Genomic DNA, 27,806 nt, shown 5'->3' with positions numbered 1-27,806 from the left:
GAATATGTACTTTCATGTTTATTTCAACTTTATGTACCACATAAGTGTGACAAGGAATCAATTTAATGTTAATGCAAAATTACATGATTTCACCCGAGGTTATGTGGAATCTTCCTTCCTTCAATACAAATATAAATTCATGCATGCAAATATAAATATAGGATAATTGTGCAATGAGGATAAATAAAAATAAATTGACAGGAACTACTTCCAGCCACAAATGGGATATGTCGGTTATGTGATAAACTATTCTCAAAACATCGGCCCCGAACCACATCAGGGCAGATGGAATATAGCTAAATGAATGCAGTTTTAAATAAACACATTAAAAATTAATGAAGTCCCAAGAGCCTATAGAGGCTGTAATCTGGAGCATATGGCAAGCTACTGCGGGAACTCAGCAGGTCAGGCAACATTTGCAAAGCAGGGGGGGGGGGAGGGGGATGGCCGGCGTATCAAATAGTTTTCCTACATCAGGATTAAGGCAGGGTTCTTGACCCAGAATGACAACCAACCCTCTGCCTCCACAGAAGCTGCCTGACTAACAAACATCCTCCAGCATTGTGTTTTTTCCTCCAAAAATTAAAAATATAGAAAGGAAGTGCGGATATAAAATAACCGCTTAACTGTTGGCTCTTTAGGCACGTTGGAGCTTTTGAGCAAAGAAGCTGTCTGCCAAGTGCTATACATTTTGGGGCTTAATGTTTACAGCAATGACATGTCATAAATTCTGAGATTAACCCCTTGTAATCTTTATAGAAATTACATTTTACACAGCTAAATGACCTGTGACAAGAAGTGCCATTTTGTGAAGAACTGTGGGCTGCAAGCATTTTTAATTGAACAGATAGGTTCATGGCTAAACTAATTATACATCTGCCGATAAATATTTACCGCCAAGACAGCTCTTGGACTCCAGGACTATCGAGAATGGAAGCACTTTTTCATTTGCTGGGAATTGTGAGTGCGATTTTAGAAATACACATTTTTAAAAGCAGCTGTACAATGTCTGTACAAATATATTTCATATATAGGATAGGAAATTAACAGTATACAATTCCAAAACTTCCTTTGCCATTTTTCTTAAAATGATTACCTACAATTGATGGGAATATTTCTTGTGGCATGACATTATCCATCTCACTGTCTATGGTTTCATTCAATCTACTTCTGGTCTGTTCCCTCTTTGTTGCAGAAGTGGAAATGAGTTCATTAGTAATTGCCTCATCACATTCAGCCGTGTTGAGGGGGTTGAAGACCACTATTTCTTCACTCGCAGCAGGATCACACTCCTCGATTAATAAATCTGGTACTTGCTGCGAAACGCAACTGCCAGAATCTAACTCCAAATTTTGTTCATTTAAATCACATTGTAAATTTGTCGTTGGCCCCACGTCACCTACAGAATAGAAAAACAAACGAACCGTTAGATTTATTTTGTTGCTAATTTTGCATTTTCAAGCTATGATAAAAGACCACAGTAATTCAATATTAATTTTTAAGTAATTGAGCTGACTTTTCAACAGGTAAACAAGGATGCTTGAACTTTTATTTCCAGACGATAATTAAACTACAAAAAACAACTTGGCATTGAGGAAGTACTCAATAAATTATACCAATAATGAAACATTAATTCCCCAAGCATTCAGAAAATATTGCTGTACTGTGGAAAACTAATTTGAAGAATAATCAATGGTATGCAGTGGTTATAAACTTCAAATAAACAAGTCCACCTATTGTTTTTGCCCAAATGCAGGTTCCATATGGAAGAATTCTGACAATAATAAAAGAATTTAAAACATCTACCCAGAGATGCTGCCTGTCCCGCTGAGTTATTCCAGCATTTTGTGTCTATCTCTGGTGTAAACCAGCATTTGCAGTTCCTTCCGACACAACTTACAAGCATTCTTTTCCACTTACTTGTATGATGCAGTACAAAAAATGGTTTCTTTTTTGTGAAGTTTATTGCAAATTTAGACATTGTAATACCATAGTCTTCGTGATTATGTATAAGATTGTTCATCATTGTAATTTTTGGCACCTCGTATAGTTCTTCCATGAAATTCTGCAACATTCAAATAAATTACATTAGGATTCTTGTGCAACATTTTATTCCACATGTACATGTTACATCCAATTTCAGGACACCTAGTTATCGGACACTTTCTGGCACATACCAAACCATTTTCCAAACAAAGTATGGATATGCAAGGACTTATTTATTTTTCCTTCAAAGGACTTTTATTGTCACATGCATTTTAACACATACTATTTAAACACAAAGAAGGAAAGGACAGACAGACTGTTGGCGAGGCAGCCATTGCTGGCGCCACCCGGTGGTTACTTGACGTGTTCAAGTAACTATTTCAGAAGTTACAAAAATAAGGTTTTGAAACCGCTGGGGCATAAAAACAGTAACGGGTTGATCACTGAAATCACCCTATTGAAATGAAGATGAAAATGATATTTCACTAATGCAGACGGCCAATCCACAAAGAGCACTGCTCAATTGGCAAGTTGAAAAATGATTTCATGATATATTAAACAAAAATGCAATACTTTCATTGCTAATGATAATTGTTTCAATATATAACAATGAGCAGGAACAGAGATAAGGATTTTTTTTAAATCTGCCACATTACCTATGCACAATATTGACAGTTTTAGGTAGTAATGCCAATATATTGCTATCATACCATGGGTTGTTTCAATAGTGCCTGCCTCATTATGAAACCATTTCTATTTGTTGATTAATTCCAGCTGCAACCATAGAACATTTCCCTACACCCTCTTTTTCTATCATTATCTATTGCCAGCACATTTTTTGGTCAAATGTCTGGCCAACTATCTTCTTTTATTTAAATCTCTCATCTCATTTCTATTTTGTGCTTGGATTGCTTTCTTCATATTTAATTATTATATAATTGCATGTTACGACTGCTGTACTGTTCATTAAGTACTACTGAACTTACCTTAATAAGTATTCCCTCCTTGCAGTGATGTATATCATTGCCAAACAGCTCACATATACTGCTGGGATAAATTTCAATGCCTGCCCCCTGTGGAAAATGACAATGTTAATCTTTTGCTTTGGCGGTGACAAAGCCTTGCAGCTTAGATGCATTCAAACTTTCAATTCACACACATTTATATGTCTCATATAGTACTCTTTTCTTACATTTTATTTCAATACCATATGGCTGAATGCAACAGAGTTAATGAATATTGCCCTTAACAACTGTGTTCTTTTACATCTACTCTTGTTTAACTTTTGGAGAGAAAAAATCCTAATCTATTGGAGTTTTGGTTTTTGTGACCTAGTTCTTCCTTTGACTGGTGACTATTGGAATTAAATGAGGTGGCATGTACTTAATTTTGAGGTGCTAAATAGTAGGGGAATGTTGCTATTTGTTTTTAAACTCATTCCTCAAGACAGCATTTTTTTTAAAAAGTTAATTGATCACGGAAATATTTTGAGAAATTAAAAATTAACCTCTCCACTTCCTTTAGAAAATAAGGCCAAATAGGAACTGATTTTATTTCCGGTCTGAACAGTTCCTCTTCCCATAACGGATTTCCTATTTGTACAAGTTATTCATATATATTTCCTTTGGTTAAAATACCATTAACAAATTTATAACTTGTTTTCAAGAATACCATTTTTGAGTCTGCATGTAACATGCAAATCCATATTTTTTGTAAAAATATACAGAAGAACTTAACACTTTTATGCTTCCTCACATAACTTCAAGATCAAAAGAACGGAGGAAGAAGAAGAAAAGCAGATTAGGTTAATCTACACCACACTTGTCATGTAAGATACATCCATCTCATCTCTTCATATAGTAGCGCACTACTAAATTACTATTTGAAAACCACAAATTGTATTAAAATCAAGATTAGAACGGTATTTTATACTTTAATCAAGTTGAAATTTCCTACTGCAGCACAATATGTTGAAAGCTAAAACAACGTTGAGATAGTTACACTTCTGAAGTATGCAATTAGACTATACCTTTGCTCCATATACGTCACAGTTTTTCATATGCAGTTGTGCTGAGGTTCTCAACACAACCCCTGTAGAATCACATTGTAATACACAGCCTTCAAGAATAGTTCGGCCTTTACGGACACCTAGGTAGTTAAAATAGCGAAGTTAGTTGAATGCAAGACCAATATTTTTCAGCAGAGTCTAAAACTAAAATACATGTTTCATATTTCAATGATAATAATCGAATAATCAATGTTATTGGTAAAAAAAATAACATGAAAATGTTAATATGTTTAAGACATAAGAATAATCAAGCATCAATCATGAAACAAATTAACGCCTTTGTAATAAATAGTTCAACTGAGCAGAATTAAAATATTGGACATCTAGTAATCATTTAATATTGTTTAAAGTCCTAGATTCTTCTGCCCTTACACACATTATGCAAAATTATATCATACTTACATAAAATACCTTCTGTAGCATCGTGCTGAATAATTTTCAAATTGGATATTTTGACACAACTTGCTGTGCAATCAACAAAGGCATCTCCTTTGCCTTCTTTCACTAGAACAATGTCATCAGGAAGTCCATACCCTGGGCAGTGGGAAGGAAAACAGAACCAAATGTCAGTTAATGGAATAAAGGAACAACATATTTGTATGATAGAAACGGTTCTAAAGACCAAGGAAACACCACAACATTCATGGTGCAGGACTACTTGCTTGAGTAGCAAAGAATTTCGAAAATATTATGCTTCCACTTCATGCTATTCTGCTCTATGCAAATCGTGAACTACCATTTTGTAAAAGTTGATAAACAAAATTTATTTAAAACTATATTAAAATTCAAACGATCTACTCGTACTGAGTTGATAGCGCATGCCTGTTTGCAGGTGGAGGTTTGTGTACTTGAGGTTCCTGCACCATCACTCTTCAGATGGTTCACTTCCACCAAAGCCACTAGTTCCAACAAAGCTCAGTGCAATCTTTGTGAAAATTAGATGGAATACCACACTCCCCCTCCCAGAGTTCTAATCCCCAAGGATTTCTTCTTTTCCATATGACTTGAGCATGTTAAACAAAATTCATAGACCATCTATCACAGATGATATCTACGACCTTTGCCTCCAGACCCTAACCCTCTAGTCCTTGCTTTCTCTTCAATATACACTGTATCAATCTCCTCAGAGCAAAATAATTTCCCTTGTCTGCATGTTTAAGAAATAACTGCAGATGCTGGGAAAATCGAAGGTAGACAAAAGTGCTGGAGAAGCTCAGTGGGTGAGGCAGCATCTATGGAGGGTCTCGACCTGAAACGTCGCCTATTCCTTCGCTCCATAGATGCTGCCTCACCCGCTGAGTTTCTCCAGCACTTTTGTTTGTCTGCATTATTATTTGTTATTTCAAAAATATTCACTTTAAAATTAGTGTTAATATCCCAGTATTAGTGGATTTTGTTCAGAAGATTAACAAAATGACACAAGCAAGCACATGATTCCTCTGGCATGCAAATGAGCAAGACAAAAGATCTTATACATCACAACCACAATCCCAGGAAAACGATTGCAGTATTAATCATGAAAGTATATCAAGACAAATGTCACTGCAAAAAAAATGATCCATTACAATAATATCATTCTAACATACATAGCTGGACACAAGTTGAAAATAATTGGTGATGGTCATGTTCATTCATTCATGGAAAGCTAATGTAGGACTAAACTTACTAAAAAAAATGTAAAAGTCAGACAGGGTTTGAAGGACAGAAAGGCAAGTACAAGTATAAAAATAACCACAATCATGACTTTGATGAATAGGACTAAAGAACATTGACATGGAAAGCAACAATCAAAACAAATTGACCAGGAGTTTAACCCTTTTGATTTCATTGATATCTGTAAGTTTGTGTTTTATCACTCGATGCACAAGCACAATGATAGCAATGGTGTTATAGTCACAGAAATACAAATACAATTGATCTTTGCATGAATAGTAACTCGTACTACTCTTACCACTGATGTATCAGATAGATTTCTCCAACTAATTCAATTATATTTCCAAATAATATCTTCCCAAATATAACAAACCATACCTTTCAAACACTACCTCCTCAAAACTATTCATATTTAGCTGCAGTTATTGAATTAATATCAGACCTGTAGAAAGCTAATTCATATTAATTTATGGAAGTACTTTGAGAAAATCACCCAGAGATTTTTAGAAATTACCATATAAATGTAAGTATTTGGGATCTTCAGAGTTGTATGTGACCCAAATTGGTGCTGAATATCTTTAGTGTGCGGGTACGCACACAACACCCAGCTCTACCACAGCTGCCTCTCAACTAATTAGCTTGTTTTAAAATGATCAAGCATTTAATCAGGTGTGCAACAATGATGAGCAACAGTTCTCTCCAACTAAAAACTGGGAGACGGATGCAATAGATTTTGTCCTCCATCACAAATTACTTTTGCCAGCTGTTGACACATCCTCCATCCATTGTCCAAACAGGAAGCAGGCTGTTATATTTCCCCTATGCTCTATCATACTTGAGTTTGACTTGATGGTTTCAATTATCTTTTTTGAGTTTAGTTTAGAGAAATAGTGGGGAAAACAGGCCCTTTGGCCCATCAAGACCAGCGATCCTTGTTACACTAGCACACACTAGGGACAATTTATAATTTTTACCAAAGCCAATTAACCTACAAATCTGTACGTCTTTACAGTGTTGGGAAAACTGGTGAACACCGGGGGAAAACCCACGCAGGTTACAGGCAAGACCTACAAACTCCATACAGACAGCACCAATAGTCAGGATGGAACCCGGGTCTCCGGCGCTGTGAGGCAGAAACTCTACCGCTGCACCACTGTACCACACCCTATCTGTTTGGATAGCATGCAAAACAAAGCTTTTCACTGTACCTCAGTATGTGACAATAATAAACCCAAACCTAAATACATATTATCATCCCTTTCCTCGTATATGTGGTAGAGAGAACCTGCTATGGTGCAATATATTTTTCCTTATGCCCTTACCTTCTACTTGAATAGAATCAGCAATTGTGAAATAGCCATTCACGCTGTAACGACCAGGACAGATAATAACAATATCTCCTTCATAACATGCATTTATTGCTGCAAGTGGGTCGCTATGAAACTGACAGAAGGAAAAGTAGTTAAAGTAAATCATTTACTTGTACATTCAGAACATATTCCACGTCAATATTAAGCATTTCCTATACCAGTAAGCTTCAGGCTCCCTTCATTAGGCAAGTATCACGTGGCCCTTTGTTCCTTTCAAATTTATTTATACTAACCCTGGGTGATATATTTTCCTGAAGGCTCTAAAATGCTGAACATTTGATGATTAGACCTACAAATGAAAGAAACATCAAATACTTCCCAACAAAGCTATTTGGCATCAGAGGATGTTGGAAAATGCCAACCGTTCCACTGCCAACATTTAACCCTGATTGACATTGACATCTTCACAGCGTGCACACAGCAAAGGCATGCTGAATTTGCGGAGGCCCGACAAAGAAAACAAGCTGGCTGAAGTATCCAGTATTTTTGCTACCGCCAGGATAGAGTTAGTGTAGCAGCAGCAACAATCGATGAATGGAAAGTATGTTTGTTTTGATGTTTTTAATTATTTAAATGCATGCAATTTTAAAAATATTTTAATTTTTTCTTAATTGATCAATGATCTTGAATATTCCCGAATGTCAGGGACAAAGCTGGTGATGGGGCTCTGTTGGTTATTTTCCCTACAGCCATTTTGGAGGCAAGTCTGACTCAAATGACACAACTCTATAGCAACATCATGTCACCCGATGTCCTACTACAAACTATGTTATGCTTGTTTGGTTAAAATTGAAATGAATGAAAATGTTAAATAATTACAAATTCATAAGCATTACCATTACAGGATCATTCCAATTTTAGGCTATGCCATGCAATTTTTGAACCTGTATGCCACTTAACTAATTAAACACATACTGTAATCTGTTTTGGGTGAAAATTAATTAATCAACAAGTCAAATTAAATAAATTCACTAAGACAGTTATGAACTTGCCACTTACATGAAATTCTTGCCAGTTAAAAAATTGCTAAACTGTCCACTCAAGTGTTTCCGAATTTTAGTAATCTATAAATCAGTTTGTTAAAAACAATATGGCATTGGCACCTACATAACAACAGTATAGTCAAAGTAAATACTATACAACTATCGGACATCCTTCTGGTGCCAAAGAAATACTATTTTAAACTGTTTCACAAGGCTAAGCACTTTACATTATAATAATCAAAATCAATCACTCAACGTTTGTTTATTCAACTAAAATTGCATTGCCTCAATGGTCAGTGAAAATCATTACCTCCATTGCTTGTTCCTGAATAAAAGAGTCTGGGTTTAGTTTCTCCTTCAACAAAGACTTCAGTAGAGTAATAGTCATGGAGCTTGAAACAACATGAATGATTTTTTCACCTGATGGACGAGTTCCTTTGGCCTGCTTTCCTGGCAATCCATAGCCATCTTGGCGTAGCACATACCTAAAAGATCATTTTTCTTAAAGGTTACTGATTTCAGCTACGCAAAGCTTTATACACATTTCTCTGTTGTGTTTACCTAACCATTCTCTTTCAATGTCAATATTTTGAAATCAAAGATTTTATATTATTCCCTTTGTGCGATACAATATCTAATCATATACATGTTATTATTAAATGGAATGCAGGTTTGAAGACTGCATGACGTAACAAAAAATTGGCATTGCATGATCTTGGGGTGGTAATACTTATATATTTGTAATTATTTAAAAAATGTATGACCAATGCCAACTGGAAAAGCATATCGTTTGTAGAAGACTGAATCAAAGTAAGGGTTACCTGTAAAGTGGAGACTCCATTATTCGAAGTTTATATTTTAGCTTGTCCAGCTCTTCGCAAAGTTTAACACCTTCCACCATAGAAACATTGTTCAATTCAGATTCAGAATCACTAGCAGAGATATCATTTCTCACTTTTATAAATTCTTTGTACGTCTCCTCAGACTTAGACAGCAACTGATTATATTCAGCGATGAGATCAACAGGAACGCGATCCTCAAGAATATCATAATACCTGAATTGAAAAGAAATTAATGCTGTCTCCATTAGTACAGATTATCTTGTGTTACCAGTACTGAACAAAAACACCTACATGCCTTTATTACTGCAGTAACAAATATTTTCAGTTTATTATTATTAGGTTACCCTTTAATTGATATAGTAAAACTTCAATAATTTAGTATCAGACTACTAAGGGCCTGTCCCACTTAGGCGATTAGTTTGGCGACAGCTGAAAAATACGTTGTCGCCACATGGTCGCGGCGTGACGCCTGTATTGTCGTGAACGGTCTCCTCAAGTGTTGCTACTTATTTATTGTCGCTGCTGGATTTTGAAATCTTCAAAACTACTCTGCGACATTGGGCTTGGCGTTGCCTGCCTTCTCCTGTCGTAGGTGCTGTCATAGGTTGTCGCCAGGTCATGAACTTGGGTTAAAACATATTAAGTACATTGGTGCAATAATAGAAACAATATCCATTAGTTTGATAAATCTGCTAGTCCGTAGACCCCATTGTGCCCGATTAATTGTACATTATTGAATATTATTGTACATTATGTGAATATTGCAGAATGCATATTCAGTCATTCCAATGCAACTAAGTTTCAAATGTTTCTAAATGTAAAATTGCAACAGTTTATTTTTATATTTCAATGATGTTTGCTGTGTTTGTTGATCAAGTTCAGGTGCCAACTTCTGCAATCTTGTTTCCATATAAAGACACAATTTCATTGAATTGATTAAGTGAGGAAACGAGCCACAAAATAAACAAAACCAATTCAACCTTCCATTTGCTTGAAATTAGCCTGCATTGAAGATTGTCAACAGTAGAACAAGCTACAAGCAAGACCACACAGCCAGCTAACATCAGCTGCTGGATATCAATACATGGATGGGCCAGCACACGATGTCCACTGTCTAAAAACACTGTTAAAATTCATTCCCAAACCTTAAATAAGAACATAGGACAGAGCCAGATACATATGGCTCTGGGATAATGTGTCATGGCCATTTTCACAAGGATAAAGAAAGAAAAAGTTGGTGTCAGAGTGAAAAACAACAGATAACATTATTGAAGCAAAATACAGAAATCCTGCAATTCATTTATTAAAATCCCCTTTAATCAGGCAGGTTAAAAATAGCCTTGTCGTCAAAAGCAGATCAAATTTCAGTTTGCTTAGAGCACCATCTGGTGTCAAGAATCAGTCAAATTACAAAATAGCTAACGAACAGTGAAGCTCACAATGGTGCAGCAGAGTTTGTGACTCCGAGTGGAATGAGATGTAGACTGCCAGAATGTGGAGAATATAATGTACTGTCAATACAGCTATGAATTAATTATAAAGTTCACACAAAGCAAAATTCATTCCATCTATTTCACCAACAGGTATACTTAAGTACAATTGGTTAACATTTAAATATTAAACAAAAAAAAGACTAAATTCAAATTCAAGAGTGATTGTATATAATTGACAATGTTCAAAGTTTCTTTCAAATTAACCATATACAAAGACGATACAGAAAGTGGCATACTATATTTGAATGTACTAAATGTATGTAATATTTACGGTACAGTGTAGGTGACCTATAGTGGGGAAGTGCAGATCCTGGCACCTCAGTTAATTGATTTCTGCCCTGTAAGGAATCAGAGCAACTTTACTGTGGGATTTACAAATTTGAACCCATTTCGAGGTTACAACACCTTAGTGGTTACGTCATACGATTAGTATCGAGAAGCTCGACTATTGATCTGGAGACACAAGTTTCAGTCCCAGCACATCAGTGGGAATTTGAATTCAGGTAATTCAATAAATCAGGTGACTGTGAGGTAACACGTGTTGATAAATACCCATCGGGTTCACTTAAGTAACTATACTCTCTAAATGCAGGAGGAAAGTAGGCATAGGCAATAAACACCGACTTTGCCACCAACAACCTTGTCCCTCACAAATATATATATATTTTTTTTTAATCAAGTTTACAATTTCCATTTGAACCAAGATGAGAAATCATAATCACAATTCCTAAAAACTATTCCAAACTTTGAGATAATTTATCCAGTCATCAGAAATAGCATGATATAATATAATCACTAAAATAGCTGAATAAATTCTCAATATCTGGCAACATATAGCCTACATTAAAATTAGACAATATATACCTACAGCTTTAATCTTGGTTCACAACATCTGAGAAAGTAATCAAAATCATCATCATCGTCATCTTCATCCCAGATTCTCCAAATATGTTGGAAGAAAAATCTGCAACGTATAAAACATTACGCAATTCACACTGTGTAAGAAGGAACTGCAGATGCTGGTTTAAACCGAAGACAGACACAAAACGCTGGAGTAACTCAGCAGGACAGGCAGCATCTCTGGAAAGAAGGAATGGGTGACGTTTCGGGTCGAGACCCTTCTTCAGACCAGTTAGGGATAAAGGAAACAAGAGATATTGACAGTGATGTGGAGAGATAAAGAACAATGAATGAAAGATACGCAAAAAAGTAACGATGATAAAGGAAACAGGCTGTTTGTGGGGTGAAAATGACAAGCTAGTGTGACTTGGGTGTATGAGGGAGGGATAGAGAGAGGGAATGTCAGGGCTACCTGAAGTGAGAAAAATCAATATTCATACCAATGGGCTGCCAGCTGCCCAAGCGAAATATGAGATGCTGTTCCTCCAATTTGCGTCTAGCCTCACTACGACAATGGAGGAGATCAAAAACTGAGAGGTCTGTGTAAGAATGGGAGGGCCCAGCAACCGGGAAATCAGGTTGGTTCAGACGGGCTGAGCGAAGGTGTTCCACGAAACGATCGCCCAGTCTGCATTTGGTCCAGTGTTATGAATATTGCTTTCTCTCACTTCAGGTAGCCCCGGCATTGCCTCTCTCTACATTGCCACGCCCAAGTTGCACTAGCTTCTCATTTTCACCCTACAAACAGCTTACAATCCTGTTTCCTTTATCATAGTTACTTTTTTGCATATCTTTCATTCATTGTTCTTTATCTCTCCACATCACCATCTATATCTCTCGTTTCCCTTATCCGTAACCAGTCTGAAGAAGGGTCTCGACCTGAAACGTCACACAGTCCTTCTCTCCACAGATGCTGCCTGTCCTGCTGAGTTACTCCGGCTTTTTGTGTCTAAACAATTCACACTACTTGCAATTAATTATATTAAATACATAAACTAATTCATTGATAGGCTGAAAACATCAAATTGATCATATACGGTAGTTTTGATTCTTCTACTTTGAATAGTTTGAACTGATTCTCTTACTTTGATTCTCTTACTTGAAGAACCCGTTCCTGAATCTGGTGATGATCTTTTAAGCTTTTTGATCTTCTGCCCGATGGGACAGGAGAGAAGAGGGAATGGCAGACTTAATGACTATGAGATGTTTTTTTTTGTAGCCTCTGCCTGACCCTCCACAGGGGATGGTCTCCCCTGCCATTAATATATATATATATATATATAGGTATAATAATATATAGTTTAAATGGACTGCAACACGGAAATAGGCTGCCCATCGTGTAATATGGGCATTGGCCACTAGATGGCGCTTACTTTCCCGATCTCATTTTCTAATTAGTTTAATTAATTAATGTGCAACTTTCGGCAATGACGAGTTATGACATCCTTCTCAATTATATTTCATCTAAATCTGTGGAAAATGTCATGTAGTTCTGTGATTTGGGTCACGAAAACTGATTTCTAGACACATTTTTGGTGCTCGGCCCACAGCCTACATACACCACATTTAACATGTATAATGAGCCTTTGTTAAAATAATACAGCTCTTCTACTGACCAACAAGCAACTGAATATATTTTGATAATTTTCCAATAATGGCTCAAATTAAAGGGAGAGACTGATCACAAATATTCAATGGTTTGAATACTTGTTTGTTTGGAAAATGTAACAATAAATTTAATTAAATCTATTACCTGAGATGCTCAATAGCGAGGGCCGTTTGTTCGAATTCTCCTGATTCATCAAAAGCCACGTAGAGTTCTTGTAGAGGGACTTGGTGATTTTTTGCTTCAAGGAAACTTTCCATTCCTTCCATGTTCAGAGAATATGTTTCAGACTCATAACGGAATGGTTCTGTTAGTTTCACCACTGCTCTGAGGTTTGAAGTCTCCAAATCAGTCACCTGAAATTATTTTGATGCAAACTAAGTGTATTATTTTCTAAATATGTTTAACCAGCATGAATTAGAATGCAAAATTATGTTTTTGATTGTGTAATGGTTAATATAAGTATCATATATTTGATCACAATGACCAAATCAAGTCAAAATGATGGACAATGCTGAAGTCTCTCAAGGTGCAGAAGATAGTCTTCTAAGTGAAGTATAAATTGGAGCCAAAAATGATAATCTAATCCCAGGGAACATGATAAAGCGAAAAGATTTTGTCTTTTAGTTTATAAGTTTAGACTAAAACTAAAATTAGTGTCATTATTAGTATCGTGTTTGTGAATGTTTGTAGTAAACTGTTTTAGTTTCTAAGCAAAAAATCCTTTCAACTTAATCTTTCAGTCCAAACTGTATTTTGAATGCTTTTGCTTCTATGGAAACCCTCTAGTTAACCTTATTCCCCAGTCACCTTTTTGCCAAGCCCAGGGGTAATATTAAACCCACTTCATAAGTCTTTCAATGAGATTAAAACCACATAATTCACACAATGAGCAACACACACCATCAATGTACGTTCTAAATAACTCTGCATTTGTCAGCACTGTGACAACTGTAAAGAAAAATTGAGTTGCACCTCCTGAAGGGAAATTCACAGTTCAAGTTATACATCCCGGCGATATTCCTGCTTTTCGGATTGTACTCGTACATAAGTGTTATTTTCTGCTTCCGATGAGAACTGGAGAAGATGCCAAGCAGGTACACAAAATTGCTGGGGAAACTCAGCGGGTGCAGCAGCATCTATGGAGCGAAGGAAATAGGCGACGTTTCGGGCCGAAACCCTTCTTCAGGCGCTCCATGCCAAGCACTCCATTTACTTCCAGGTCAAAAAGAGCAGTATGATAGTGCGTTTCACAGTACAGTCTTTGCAAGGTTCGAGCATCTTTCTATGGCAGGAAAGTGACGTCACAGTAAAGGAAATGGCAATTTAAATTAAAGGGCGACGCGGTGGTGCAGCAGAAGAGTTGCTGCTTTACAGCGCTTGCAGCACCGGAGACCCAGGTTCAATTCCGACTACAGCTGCTGTCTATACGGAGTTTGTACATTCTCCCTGTGAATGCGTGGGTTTTCTCCAAGATCTTCGGTTTCCTTCCACACTTCAAAGACATACAGGTTTGTAGGTTAATAGGATTGGTATAAGTGTAAATTGTCCCTAGTGTGTGTAGGATAATGTTAATGTGTGGGGATCGCTGATCGGTGTGGACTCCGTGGGCCGAAAGGCCTGTTCCCTTGCAGTATCCTGCTTCGTTCTACTAGAAATATCAAAATGCAGTAGTTGCCACAAAAATTCCAATGAGTTATTTACCTCAACAAGCACCTCAAACATATCATTGGACCAGATTGCTTGCCATCCATATGGTTCGAGAACTTTCTCCAAATATTCTGCTATGAAATCCTGTACTTCTGATGGCTTTGTATCACCTTTTGGTTAAAAGAGTGACAATCAACTACTAAATAGTAGATTCTCAATTACTTCAAAATTTTGAATAAAAATTATATTTTATTTCAAGACATGTTGCAGTGTGAGAACAATTGAGAAATAAGTATTGACATAAGTAACTGGATGCCATTTTTCTAATCCATCTCATTTATTTTGTAAAATGCATTTTAATAACAGATATCACCCAATTATTAAAAATGATTAATTTTTATATTTTAAATCTCTTCTCAGTCTCCAAAATATCGACTACATATTTTGGGACATCTTTGCAGCCCAGATAACTGTATTTCATCAGCATAGGAGCATCAGTGGCCCACAGAACTTCACATCACTTGGATGTACACTTTAGGACAAAACTCACAATTCCTTTCACTACCAGATATGCAACTCCGCAACTGTCAAATTATTTAAGCGTTTCTAATTACTGATGTAAGAACCATTCTCCCTTCTGTTGCTTTTAACTGTCATTATTGAGTTAAACACTGCCCAGTAGCTACAGTCCATGTTTTCTTTTTAAAGATCTAGATCTCAATGTAGCATCAATTATACCTTGTGTTTAAGAAGTCAATCAATCAAATCAACCAAAGACTTTACTGTCATTCAAAAATACACCAATGATGCAAGCCTGAACAAAATGTTGTTGCCATCTGGCTCACCGTGCAACATAAAACAACAAAAGGATAAAATGGCTAAAAAGATTAAAAAAGATATAATAGATAATAGTGGCGGCACATTATGTGGAATTCAAGTCTGATGGCTCGGGGGAAGAAGTTGTTGCAGAACCTGGCCGTTCTGCTCCTTATACTGCGGATGCTGGAAAATCGAAGGTAGACAAAACTGCTGGAGAAACTCAGCAGGTGAGGCAACATCTATGGAACAAAGGAAATAGGCAACGTTTCGGGCATCAGTCTGAAGAAGGGTTCAGCCCGAAACGTTGCCTATTTCTTCGCTCCACAGATGCTGCCTCACTCGCTGAGTTTCTCCAGCATTTTTGTCTACCATCAATTGTACCGTACTACTTTTAGAATTTAAAAAGTTTGAAATACAATTGAATGCGATTACATACCCAAGATGTAGTCCTGGTAAGCCTTATATCTTTCATAGTATGACAGTTGGGTTGTCTCAACAACTTCCGGAAAACTCGACCTTCTCCCATTGAGAATTCTTTTCAAAGTTATGCCTTTATTAGAACTGTCACAATTGACAAGACTTTCCTTTTGACCTTGAAAAAGACCTGAATATAATTAAAAAAACATTATTTACTCTCAAGCACATACTCACATACAGTTGGAATGAATACATAGATGGTCCAAAACACAACAAGCTCGAGGAACTCAGCAGGTCAGGCAGCATCTGTGGAGGGAATGGATCAGTGATGTTTCGGGCTGGGACCTTTCTTCAGACTGATTGTAGTGTGGGTGTGGGAGGGGTGGAAGAGAAAGCTAAAAAAGAGAAAAGGTAGACAAAAATGCTGGAGAAACTCAGCGTGTGCAGCAGCATCTATGGAGCGAAGGAAATAGGCGACGTTTCGGGCCGAAACCCTTCTTCAGACTGATGGGGGGTGGGGGGGGAGAAGGAAGGAAAAAGGGAGGAGGAGGAGCCCGAGGGCGGGGGGGATGGGAGGAGACAGCTCGAGGGTTAAGGAAGGGGAGGAGACAGCAAGGGCTAGCAAAACTGGGAGAATTCAACGTTCATGCCATCCGGACGCAAGCAACCCAGGTGAGGTGCTGTTCCTCCAATTTCCGGTGTTGCTCACTCTGGCAATGGAGGAGACCCAGGACAGAGAGGTCGGATTGGGAATGGGAGGGGGAGTTGAAGTGCTGAGCCACCGGGAGTTCAGGTAGGTTATTGCGGACTGAGCGGAGGTGTTCGGCGAAACGATCGCCCAACCTCCGCTTAGTCTCCCCGATGTAAATCAGCTGACATCTAGAGCAGCGGATGCAGTAGATGAGGTTGGAGGAGATACAGGTGAACCTTTGTCGCACCTGGATCGACTGCTTGGGTCCTTGAATGGAGTCGAGGGGGGAGGTGAAGGGACAGGTGTTGCATTTCTTGCGGTTGCAACGGAAAGTGCCCGGGGAGGGGGTGGTACGGGAGGGAAGGGAAGAATTGACAAGGGAGTTGCGGAGGGAGCGGTCTTTGCGGAAGGCAGACATAGGGGGAGATGGGAAGATGTGGCGAGTGGTGGGGTCACGTTGGAGATGGCGAAAATGGCGGAGGATTATTTGTTGTATTTGCCGGCTGGTGGGGTGAAAGGTGAGGACTAGGGGGACTCTGCCCTTGTTGCGAGTGCGGGGATGGGGAGAGAGAGCAGTGTTGCGGGGTATGGATGAGACCCTGGTGCGAGCCTCATCTATGGTGGCGGAGGGGAATCCCCGTTCCCTGAAGAACGAGTACATTTCCGATGGCCTGGTGTGGAACGTCTCATCCTAGGAGCAGATGCGGCGTAGGCGGAGGAATTGGGAGTAGGGGAATGGAGTCTTTACAGGCGGCAGGGTGGGAAGACGTGTAGTCCAGATAGCCATGTGAGTCAGTTGGTTTGTAGTGTATGTCGGTCAGAAGTCTGTCCCCTGCGATGGAGATGGTGAGGTCAAGGAATGGTAGGGTTATCAAACCAGCCGACAAGGGAGGTGCCGTGGAAATTGGAGGAACAGCACCTCATATTCCGCCTGGGTTGCTTGCGTCCGGATGGCATGAACGTTGAATTCTCCCAGTTTTGCTAGCCCTTGCTGTCTCCTCCCCTTCCGTAACCCTCGAGCTGTCTCCTCCCATCCCACCGCCCTCGGGCTCCTCCTCCTCCCTTTTTCCTTCCTTCTCCCCCCCACCCATCAGCCTGAAGAAGGGTTTCGGCCCGAAACGTCGCCTATTTCCTTCGCTCCATAGATGCTGCTGCACCCGCTGAGTTTCTCCAGCATTTTTGTGTACCTTCGATCTTCCAGCATCTACAGTTCCTTCTTGAACAACAAGCTAAAAAAGAGAGGTGGGGGCAGGACAGAGCAAGTGATGGGTGTGTATAGGCGAGGGCAGGGGGAGTTTGATGAGTGGAGTCGGTGATGAAGGTTAGAGGTGAAAAGAGTGTCAGATAAGGAGAGAAAATAAGTGAAATTTAGCCAGGGGGAGGTATATAGGAGGATGGGGAGAGTGTGATATGGGGGGCGGGGGTGGGGGGGGAAGAGAGCAGAAAAAAATGGGGGATGAAGGGGAAATGAAAGATTCTGGGACGGGAGATGAGTGTATGAAGGAGGGTAAAGGAGCAGGGTGACTTGGCAAGTGACGCCCTTGGCCGACAGGGCGTAATCGTTCAGCAAAACTGCCGCTTAGTCTATGCTTGGTCTTGCCAATATAAAGGAAGCTACATCAGCAGCACCAAATGCTGTAGAGTTGCAGTACTACCCAATGGTAATAAGCATTCAGTAAAACTATTCAAATAGATATACATAAATTAAAGTAGCAATTAAATTTAAAAATAAATACATTTCAGGATATCTAAAATTACAAACAAATAATTTGGACATTAAAATAAAGCAACATTTTTCACAAACTACCCCTCTCCACATTTTCTTCAAACCTTTCAAATAAATTGGGTTGCCTTGCATCCCAGGGATAAAGTTGAAGGTACTGTAGATGTTAGATACATCCAGTCATCTTCAGCATGCCACTGATTTACCCTGGACTTGATAACGTCGTGATGGTACAGAACAGGTCCAACTGCAATCAATAACCCATTTTTTCCTAAAATATTACAATATTAATGCAGCAACAGTATTTACCTACAGAGTCTGCCAAGAATTTTGTTTAGGAAATAACAGTTGCCCTTGAAACAGTAGCTGACTTTCTTTCTTCAGAGTGCAATCCGACTTGCTATTGCAGATGCTCAGCTTCTAAAGGTTTTTTTTTGCCTTTAGCTTGTTCTTTAAGCATGGCCGACATAAAATCTTGCAGAATCAACTGTTAAAATAATCTATACCTGAAAGTAATTTGCCTGAAATTCACAACTCCCCATTCTGCTTGATACTTACGTGTGGATACTTGATCAATAGATCCATTAGACTCATCAGGATCATCACAGTCAACTGCAGGAAATAGTTAAGAAGTTGCATTAGTATTCTCTAGCATTAATAAAAGAACATATTTTAAAATCAAAATGTCATAGTTCGAGGAATATCTGTAACCGTCACCACCCTTCTGTAACTAATGGGGACATCAATTCATTGAAATTGAAGGAGAGGTGTGAGAGCTAAATGGTCATTATCATTATCTTACTCAATTTGTTACGTGAAACCACTTTTCAGCATTAACTATAAAAGAACATATTAGAAAAGAACAGCTTTCAATACATAAAAATGTATATATTGGAAAGAGCCATGCTCTAGGATCCCCACCTGCACCCGCACATAATTGGAACAGATTTGGAGACATTTTGCTGAAGCATCTTTAAAGCCCTGCCCCACGGTACGAGTTCATTCCAAGAGCTGTCCCGAGTTTAAAAAAAATCAAACTCGTGGTAAGCACGGAGAATGAACCTAGCAGGTACGTCGGAGCTCGGGGACGTCTCTTAGCGGCTCGTACCGCTATCGGCAGGTACTCGGGAAGATTCGTTAATGGCAGGTAAGCACGGGAAGATTTGTGAAGATTTTTCAACATGTTGAAAAATGTCCACGAGAGCCCCGAGTACCGACGAGTGGCTATTACCATAAATCTCCGAGTTCGAATCAGGGCAAACTCGGGAGAACTCTTGGAATTAACTTGTACTGTGGGACAGGGCTAGTACACATACCCCGCAGCATGTTGTGGATGGTGACAAGGCTGCAGATGGCATAACATGGAGCCCATGATCCGAAACGTCATCCATTCCTTCTGTCCCGCTGAGTTACTCCAGCATTTTGTGTCTATCATCGGTGTAAACTAGCAACTGCAGTTCCTTCCTACACAATAAAAAAGAGCTGTTCTCTAACACCTCCTTTGGGCGTCAGTTTTCAGCCAACCAAGACAACTCACAGTAACAACCATCAATGTTATAAACTCCATCAAGCTCAAATTCACACAAAAAACACCATTGGATGATGATGATGCACCATCATCATCCAAATACCAGTAACAATTCTGCCTCTCATTTGTCCCACTACCATCTTAACAATGCACACCATCAATTTGGAATTAGCCATGCAATTGTTCCCATGCGTTTTGTTGCAACAATTTGACATTAGTCACAAGAGGCCACAGAAACAGATGTAATCCAAGAATGAGAAGAAGAGGAATGAGAGGAAGAGGCACTGACCCAGACATAAATATTGAGTCTGACCCAGTCACTGTCACACAGGGCCTTAGAACAGAGGCCGTGCTCCTAAGTTTGACCTAGGTATCATACAGATGTGTACACACAGCCTTGCACACATCGCTTACACACAAACACATTGAAGGACAGCGCAGAAGCACAGCTGATGGAGTTGCTACTTCACATGGCAAGCAAGCTAGGTTCAAATTTGATCTCAGGTGCTGTCTGTATGTTTGCACAATTCCCCTGCAACCATATGAAATAACATAGGAAAATTTACATTTACTTTGACAGTTAATGCATTTTTTTTTAATTATAACAAGTTAGCCAGAATTTTAATCATGCTGTTAAATAATCGAAAAGAGTACATGAATGACCTAAAGGAAAACATTTTTCTTTTGAATAGTTCAATGAAAATGCTTTGGCCCAATAAACTTTAAAAGTGTACGGCAAAATTGTCACAATATTCAAATTCCTCTACTGGCCTGCCCCATCCCATCTCTACAGTCACAAGCCCTTCAATTCTTGTTTGCTGCACATCAAAAATTCCCTTTGCCTCGCCCTTGGTGATCAACTGACCCGTTATCAAGCAGCTTGCTTACACTCATTACTCAGCTTGTGCAAATAAGAAAACATTAAGAGCTGTTAGCGCAAAGGGAGAGGAACGATGAACCAGTTTAGCAGGTTTGGGTGAAGTCATTATTTGACCATACCACACTCTCCAATCTTTCTCCCCACTCTTTGCTCCCTCTTGAACCTAAAAAATTATCTATGCTGATATCTCCTGAGCTTTTTCAGGCACAAACCTTTTCTCAGCCAGCAAATATATTTTGACATTTCAAAAGTGATTGACTACTACATAGACATAATTCCAGCCAGGTTTTAGTAAAGCAATTTCCAACATTAGAGATAGAAACATAGAAATTAGGTGCAGGAGTAGGCCATTCGGCCCTTCGAGCCTGCACCGCCATTCAATATGATCATGGCTGATCATCCAACTCAGTATCCCGTACCTGCCTTCTCTCCATACCCTCTGATCCCCTTAGCCACAAGGGCCACATCTAACTCCCTCTTAAATATAGCCAATGAACTGGCCTCGACTACCCTCTGTGGCAGGGAGTTCCAGAGATTCACCACTCTCTGTGTGAAAAAAGTTCTTCTCATCTCGGTTTTAAAGGATTTCCCCCTTATCCTTAAGCTGTGACCCCTTGTCCTGGACTTCCCCAACATCGGGAGCAATCTTCCTGCATCTAGCCTGTCCAACCCCTTAAGAATTCTGTAAGTTTCTATAAGATCCCCTCTCAATCTCCTAAATTCTAGAGAGTATAAACCAAGTCTATCCAGTCTTTCTTCATAAGACAGTCCTGACATCCCAGGAATCAGTCTGGTGAACCTTCTCTGCACTCCCTCTATGGCAATAACGTCCTTCCTCAGATTTGGAGACCAAAACTGTACGCAATACTCCAGGTGTGGTCTCACCAAGACCCTGTACAACTGCAGTAGAACCTCCCTGCTCCTATACTCAAATCCTTTTGCTATGAAAGCTAACATACCATTCGCTTTCTTCACTGCCTGCTGCACCTGCATGCCCACTTTCAATGACTGGTGTACCATGACACCCAGGTCTCGCTGCATCTCCCCTTTTCCTAGTCGGCCACCATTTAGATAATAGTCTGCTTTCCTGTTTTTGCCACCAAAATGGATAACCTCACATTTATCCACATTATACTGCATCTGCCAAACATTTGCCCACTCACCCAGCCTATCCAAGTCACCTTGCAGTCTCCTAGCATCCTCCTCACAGCTAACACTGCCCCCCAGCTTAGTGTCATCCGCAAACTTGGAGATATTGCCTTCAATTCCCTCATCCAGATCATTAATATATATTGTAAATAGCTGGGGTCCCAGCACTGAGCCTTGCGGTACCCCACTAGTCACTGCCTGCCATTGTGAAAAGGACCCATTTACTCCTACTCTTTGCTTCCTGTTTGCCAGCCAGTTCTCTATCCACATCAATACTGAACCCCCAATGCCGTGTGCTTTAAGTTTGTAAACTAATCTCTTATGTGGGACCTTGTCGAAAGCCTTCTGGAAGTCCAGTTACACCACATCCACTGGTTCTCCCCTATCCACGCTACTAGTTACATCCTCGAAAAACTCTATAAGATTCGTCAGACATGATTTACCTTTTGTAAATCCATGCTGACTTTGTCCAATGATTTCACCACTTTCCAAATGTGCTGCTATCCCATCTTTAATAACTGACTCTAGCAGTTTCCCCACTACCGATGTTAGACTAACTGGTCTGTAATTCCCCGTTTTCTCTCTCCCTCCCTTCTTAAAAAGTGGGGTTACGTTTGCTACCCGCCAATCCTCAGGAACTACTCCAGAATCTAAAGAGTTTTGAAAGATTATTACTAATGCATCCACTATTTCTGGAGCTACTTCCTTAAGTACTCTGGGATGCAGCCTATCTGGCCCTGGGGATTTATCGGCCTTTAATCCATTTAATTTACCCAACACCACTTCCCGACTAACCTGGATTTCACTCAATTCCTCCAACTCCTTTGACCCGCGGTCCCCTGCTATTTCCGGCAGATTATTTATGTCTTCCTTAGTGAAGACGGAACCAAAGTAGTTATTCAATTGGTCCGCCATATCCTTGTTCCCCATGATCAACTCACCTGTTTCTGACTGCAAGGGACCTACATTTGTTTTAACTAATCTCTTTCTTTTCACATATCTATAAAAACTTTTGCAGTCAGTTTTTATGTTCCCTGCCAGTTTTCTTTCATAATCTATTTTTCCTTTCCTAATTAAGCCCTTTGTCCTCCTCTGCTGATCTCTGAATTTCTCCCAGTCCTCCGGTATGCTGCTTTTTCTGGCTAATTTATACGCATCATCCTTCGCTTTGATACTATCCCTGATTTCCCTTGTTATCCACGGATGCACTACCTTCCCTGATTTATTCTTTTGCCAAACTGGGATGAACAATTTTTGTAGTTCATCCATGCAGTCTTTAAATGTCTTCCATTGCATATCCACCGTCAACCCTTTTAGAATTAATTGCCAGTCAATCTTGGACAATTCACGTCTCATACCCTCAAAGTTACCTTTCTTTAAGTTCAGAACCATTGTTTCTGAATTAACAATGTCACTCTCCATCCTAATGAAGAACTCAACCATATTATGGTCACTCTTGCCCAAGGGGGCACGTACAACAAGACTGCTAACTAACCCTTCCTCATTACTCAATACCCAGTCTAAAATAGCCTGCTCTCTCGTTGGTTCCTCTACATGTTGATTTAGATAACTATCCCGCATACATTCCAAAAAATCCTCTTCCTCAGCACCCCTGCCAATTTGATTCACCCAATCTATATGTAGATTGAAGTCACCCATTATAACGGTTTTGCCTTTGTCGCACGCATTTCTAATTTCCTGTTTGATACCATCAGGCTTGTTTTTACAACACTCTTACCCCTTATACAATTTTGTTGAAAAGTGGCCCTTTTTGATTTTTGCCCTGGATTTTCCGGCCTGCCACTTTTACTTTTCACCTTGCTACCTATTGCTTCTACCCTCATTTTACACCCCTCTGTCTCTACGCTCACACATTTAAGAAACCCTTTCCCTTTAACTCCATCCTCCACTAGCCCATTCGACACCCCACCCCCCTTATTCAGTTTAAAACCACCCGTGTTGCAGTGGCAAACCTGCCTGCCAGAATGCTACTCCCACACCTGTTAAGATGCAATCCGTCCCTTTTGTACAGTTCCCCCTTACCCCAAAACAGATCCCAGTGATCTAAGAATCTAAATCCCTGCCCCGTGCACCAGTTCCTCAGCCACACGTTCAGGTCCCGTATCTCCCTGTTCCTGCTCTCGCCAGCATGAGGAACTGGAAGCAAACCGGAGATAACAACCCTGGAGGTCCTGCTTTTCAGCATTTTTCCGAGCTCTCTAAAGTCACGCTGCAGAATATTCATCCCCTTCTTTCCGACATCGTTTGTGCCGACATGCACTACCACTTCCGGATGTTCACCTTCGCCCTTGAGGATTTTCTGCACTCTGTCCGTGACATCCTGGATCCTGGCACCAGGAAGGCAGCACACCATCCTCGCATCCCGTCTGTTGCCGCAGAAACCCCTGTCCGTACCTCTCACAATGGAGTCTCCCACCACAATGGCGTTGCCTGCCTTAGGCCTTTTTGGTTTTGGCTCAACAGCCCTATTCGCATCACAAGCCAGTCCTTCGCCCAGTGTAAACACCTCTTCTGTCCCGACAGCTTCTAAGTGGGTGAACCTGTTCACAAGAGGTACAACACCCGGGGACGTTGGCATTCCATGCTTACCTCCCGTTCTCACTGTCTCCCACCTTCTCTCTTCCAGTACCTTAGGTGTAACAATCGTACTGTAGGACTTGTCGAGGAACAACTCCGTTTCTCGGACGAACCGGAGGTCATCCACTTGCTTCTCCAGTTCCCCAACACGGCCCTTCAGGAGCTCTACCTGGATGCACTTCTCGCATTTGTAGCAGCCAGAGGCACCGGCGGTGTCCTTGACCTCACACATACTGCAAGCATCGCACTGAATCAGCTTGCCTGACATCTCCTTCTTTCGTCTCCTCTCCGAAGACTCTCGAGCCAAAGACTCACACTCACAGCAGATGTACCTGATCCGCTGAGTTACACCAGCGCTTTGTGTTTTGCACCATTTCCATAAGATGATGTGATAAGAGCAGTATTAGGCCATTCGGTCCATCAAATCTACTCCGCCATTCAATCATGGCTGATCTATATCTCCCTCCTAACCCCATTCTCCTGCCATCTCCCCATAAACCGTACTAATCAAGAATCTATTTATCTCTGCCTTAAAAATATCCATTGACAGCCTCCACGGCATTCTGTAGCAAATAATTCCAGATTCACCACCCTCCTCATCTCCTTTCTAAAGGAACGTCCTTTAATTCTGAGGCTTTAACCTCTAGCGTTAGACTCTCCTACTAGTGGAAACATCCTCTCCACATCCACTCTATCCAAGACTTTCACTATTCGGTAGGTTTCAATGAGGTTCACCCTCATTCTTCTAAACTCCAGCGAGTACAAGCCCAGTGCCGACAGACGCTCATCATATGTTCCTCACATGAAATGCCAATGCTGGAAGGCCATTATGGATGCTACTGGATGTCTGAGCAAATACTTAAAGACTCTAACCCAAAAATGGGTTTACCTACAAAATTACCAGCAAATAAGGAATGGCAAACGGAATTGGGCCAAAGGAAAAATCATGATCTTACTGAATGGCAGAACGGGTTTGAGTCTGCACAATCTATTCATGCTTCTAAACTTTTCTTTTCATAAGTGTAAACTGTCAGATTCAAAGGGCTATATTATTGAAGTTCCCTAGAGCAGCAATTTGCACATCTATAACTGGGTTGATAATAACTGTATATATTAAGAACAGCAGCCAACATATCTGGAATCATAGATGTACTGAAAATAAAATTTAAAATATATACTAAGAATAAGGCGATAGAAAATAATTTACAAGCAAATAAGAAAGTCTAGAAGAAATCTCAGCTTCTAATAAAAATTAAAGCAACTTTTATGATTAAAATCAACTTTTGTTTAAAATGATAAAACAGTGACATAAATCAGTAACCAAAATACACATTTTAATGAATGAATGAATTAATTAATTAACCAAAATACACATTTTAACGAATGAATGAATGAATGAATAAGTTTTTAAGAAGGAACTGAAGATGCTGTAAAATCGAAGGTACACAAAAATGCTGGATAAACTCAGCGGGTGCAGCAGCATCTATGGAGCGAAGGAGATAGGCAACGTTTCGGGCCGAAACCCTTCTTCAGACATGAATAAGTTTATTGGCCAAGTATTCACATACAAGGAATTTGCCTTGGTGCTCCGCCCGCAAGTGACAACGACATACAGTTAGGAATGACACATTCTGGATATGTTGGATAATGTTATATATTACATTATCCAACAGGCCATTCTACACAATCACAACATTGTAGCAATTAGAATAAACAAGCCTCGTCTTTCTACCAAAAGTGTTTCTTTTTCCTCCTGTTACCCAGATTACCCTGAACTCCAGGGATAATAACCACCCTCTCTGCTCAACGGTGTGAACAAGTTGCTCCCAAATTCCTTCTGGAGTTAAGACACAAAAAGCTGGAGTAACTCGGCGGGACAGGCAGCATCTCTGGAGAGAAGGAATGGGTCGAGACCCTTCTTCAGACTGAGAGACTGGGGAGTGGGAGACACAGAGATATGGAAGGGTAAGGTGTGAGAAGGAGACATCAAAGGGAATGGGGGTAAAGGAAATGTAGAATAGATCATTGTTAGAACTTAAGAATAAGGAGTAAGCCATTTAGAACGGAGACGGGGAAACACTTTTTCACACAGAGTGGTGAGTCTGTGAAATTCTCTGCCTCAGAGGGCGGTGGAGGCAGGTTCTCTGGATGCTTTCAAGAGAGAGCTAGATAGGGCTTTTAAAGATAAAGGATAAGGGGAGAAGGCAGGAACGGGGTACTGATTGTGGATGATCAGCCATGATCACATTGAATGGCGGTGCGGGCTCGAAGGGCCAAATGGACTACTCCTGCACATAGAAACATAGAAAATAGGTGCAGGAGGAGGCCATTCGGCCCTTCGAGCCAGCACCGCCATTCAATGTGATCATGGCTGCTCATTCCCAATCAGTACCCCGTTCCTGCCTTCTCCCCATATCCCCTGATTCCACTAGCCCCTAGAGCTCTATCTAACTCTCTCTCAATAGACATATTGTCTATTGTTAGCTACGAGGAGGTGACAACGAAGTATAAGTATAATATAACATTTAATCAGGGGGACAGACGGAGAACTGGGAATGGGGGGGGGGTTGAGAGAGAGAGAAAACAAGGGCTACTTGAAGTTAGAGAAGTCAGTAGTGTTCATACCGCTGCATAAGCGCAATATGAGTGTGTTGTTGTGTCTGATCGCCCAGCGGTGGAAACATCTGGGACAGCTGGCCGGGGGTGGGGCGACAGCTGGATGTGTGCCAGCTGTGTGAGGGAACATCACCGGTGCCCGCACCCACCCCCTGCACCCATGGGACCCCGCACCCACCCCCCTGCACCCATGGGACCCCGCACCCACCCCCTGCACCCATGGGACCCCGCACCCATCCCCCTGCACCCATGGGACCCCGCACACACCCCCTGCACCCCTGGGACCCCGCACCCATGGGACCCCGCACCCACCCCCCTGCACCCATGGGACCCCGCACCCACCCCCCTGCACCCATGGGACCCCGCACCCACCCCCCTGCACCCATGGGACCCCGCACCCACCCCCTGCACCCATAGGACCCCGCACCCACCCCCCTGCACCCATGGGACCCCGCACCCCTTGCACTCACCTCCCGCAGCTTCCACCGCCTGCTCTTCGCCGCCCAGGTCCACACACTCCGCTCGACTCTCCGCTTCTTCCCCGGACGGGGCGGCCGCTTCCTCCTCCAGCCGCTCGGACATGGCCGCGCACTGTCCCCTCCCGCCTCGGGGGCCGCGCACTGTCCCCTCCCGCCTCGGGGGCGCGCACTGGGCCCCTGACACGCGCTCCTGTGGCGCGCGCTGTTATCCCCCCTCTCCGCGCTGCCCCGCTCTCTCTCTCTCTCTCTCCGCGCGCTGCCGCCGGCAGTTGGGCCGCTTCAGATTCAAACTTGTCCCGCGCGGGAAGCCGTTGCCGCCCCGCCCCGCCCCGGACGGGCAGCCATTCGCCAGCAG

At 40.9% G+C, this 27,806-nt stretch overlaps 1 protein-coding gene across 1 annotated transcript; it reads right to left on the bottom strand.

Annotated features, from left to right (window-relative positions):
- shcbp1 (SHC binding and spindle associated 1) lies at positions 1 to 27,666 on the bottom strand. Its single transcript, XM_033036423.1, has 15 exons — positions 27,628 to 27,666; positions 27,443 to 27,570; positions 18,760 to 18,813; positions 15,807 to 15,974; positions 14,606 to 14,721; positions 13,049 to 13,257; positions 11,264 to 11,359; positions 8,882 to 9,115; positions 8,371 to 8,545; positions 7,030 to 7,150; positions 4,457 to 4,588; positions 4,016 to 4,134; positions 2,973 to 3,059; positions 1,921 to 2,065; positions 1 to 1,399 (listed from the first exon to the last, which is right to left on the bottom strand). The coding sequence occupies exons 2-15, from the start codon at positions 27,552 to 27,554 to the stop codon at positions 1,044 to 1,046; spliced, it is 2,124 nt and encodes a 707-aa protein (XP_032892314.1). The 5' UTR covers positions 27,555 to 27,570; positions 27,628 to 27,666; the 3' UTR covers positions 1 to 1,043.
- Between the last annotated feature and the right edge of the window lie 140 nt (positions 27,667 to 27,806).

This window comes from Amblyraja radiata, chromosome 17 (assembly GCF_010909765.2).
Source record: "Amblyraja radiata isolate CabotCenter1 chromosome 17, sAmbRad1.1.pri, whole genome shotgun sequence".
In the NCBI taxonomy this organism is placed as follows: domain Eukaryota; kingdom Metazoa; phylum Chordata; class Chondrichthyes; order Rajiformes; family Rajidae; genus Amblyraja; species Amblyraja radiata.
This window is presented reverse-complemented; position numbering and strand designations above follow the sequence as displayed.

What these genes read in the sequence shown, in the direction of transcription:
- shcbp1 (XM_033036423.1), bottom strand. Translation starts at nt 27,554, where the DNA reads ATGTCCGAGCGGCTGGAGGAGGAAGCGGCCGCCCCGTCCGGGGAAGAA. An exon ending in ATGGAGTCTCCACTTTACAG is followed by an intron (nt 8,546 to 8,881) that starts GTAACCCTTACT and finishes ATGATCTTTTAG; the next exon opens with GTATGTGCTACGCCAAGATG. An exon ending in AGGAGGGAATACTTATTAAG is followed by an intron (nt 2,066 to 2,972) that starts GTAAGTTCAGTA and finishes TGAATGTTGCAG; the next exon opens with AATTTCATGGAAGAACTATA.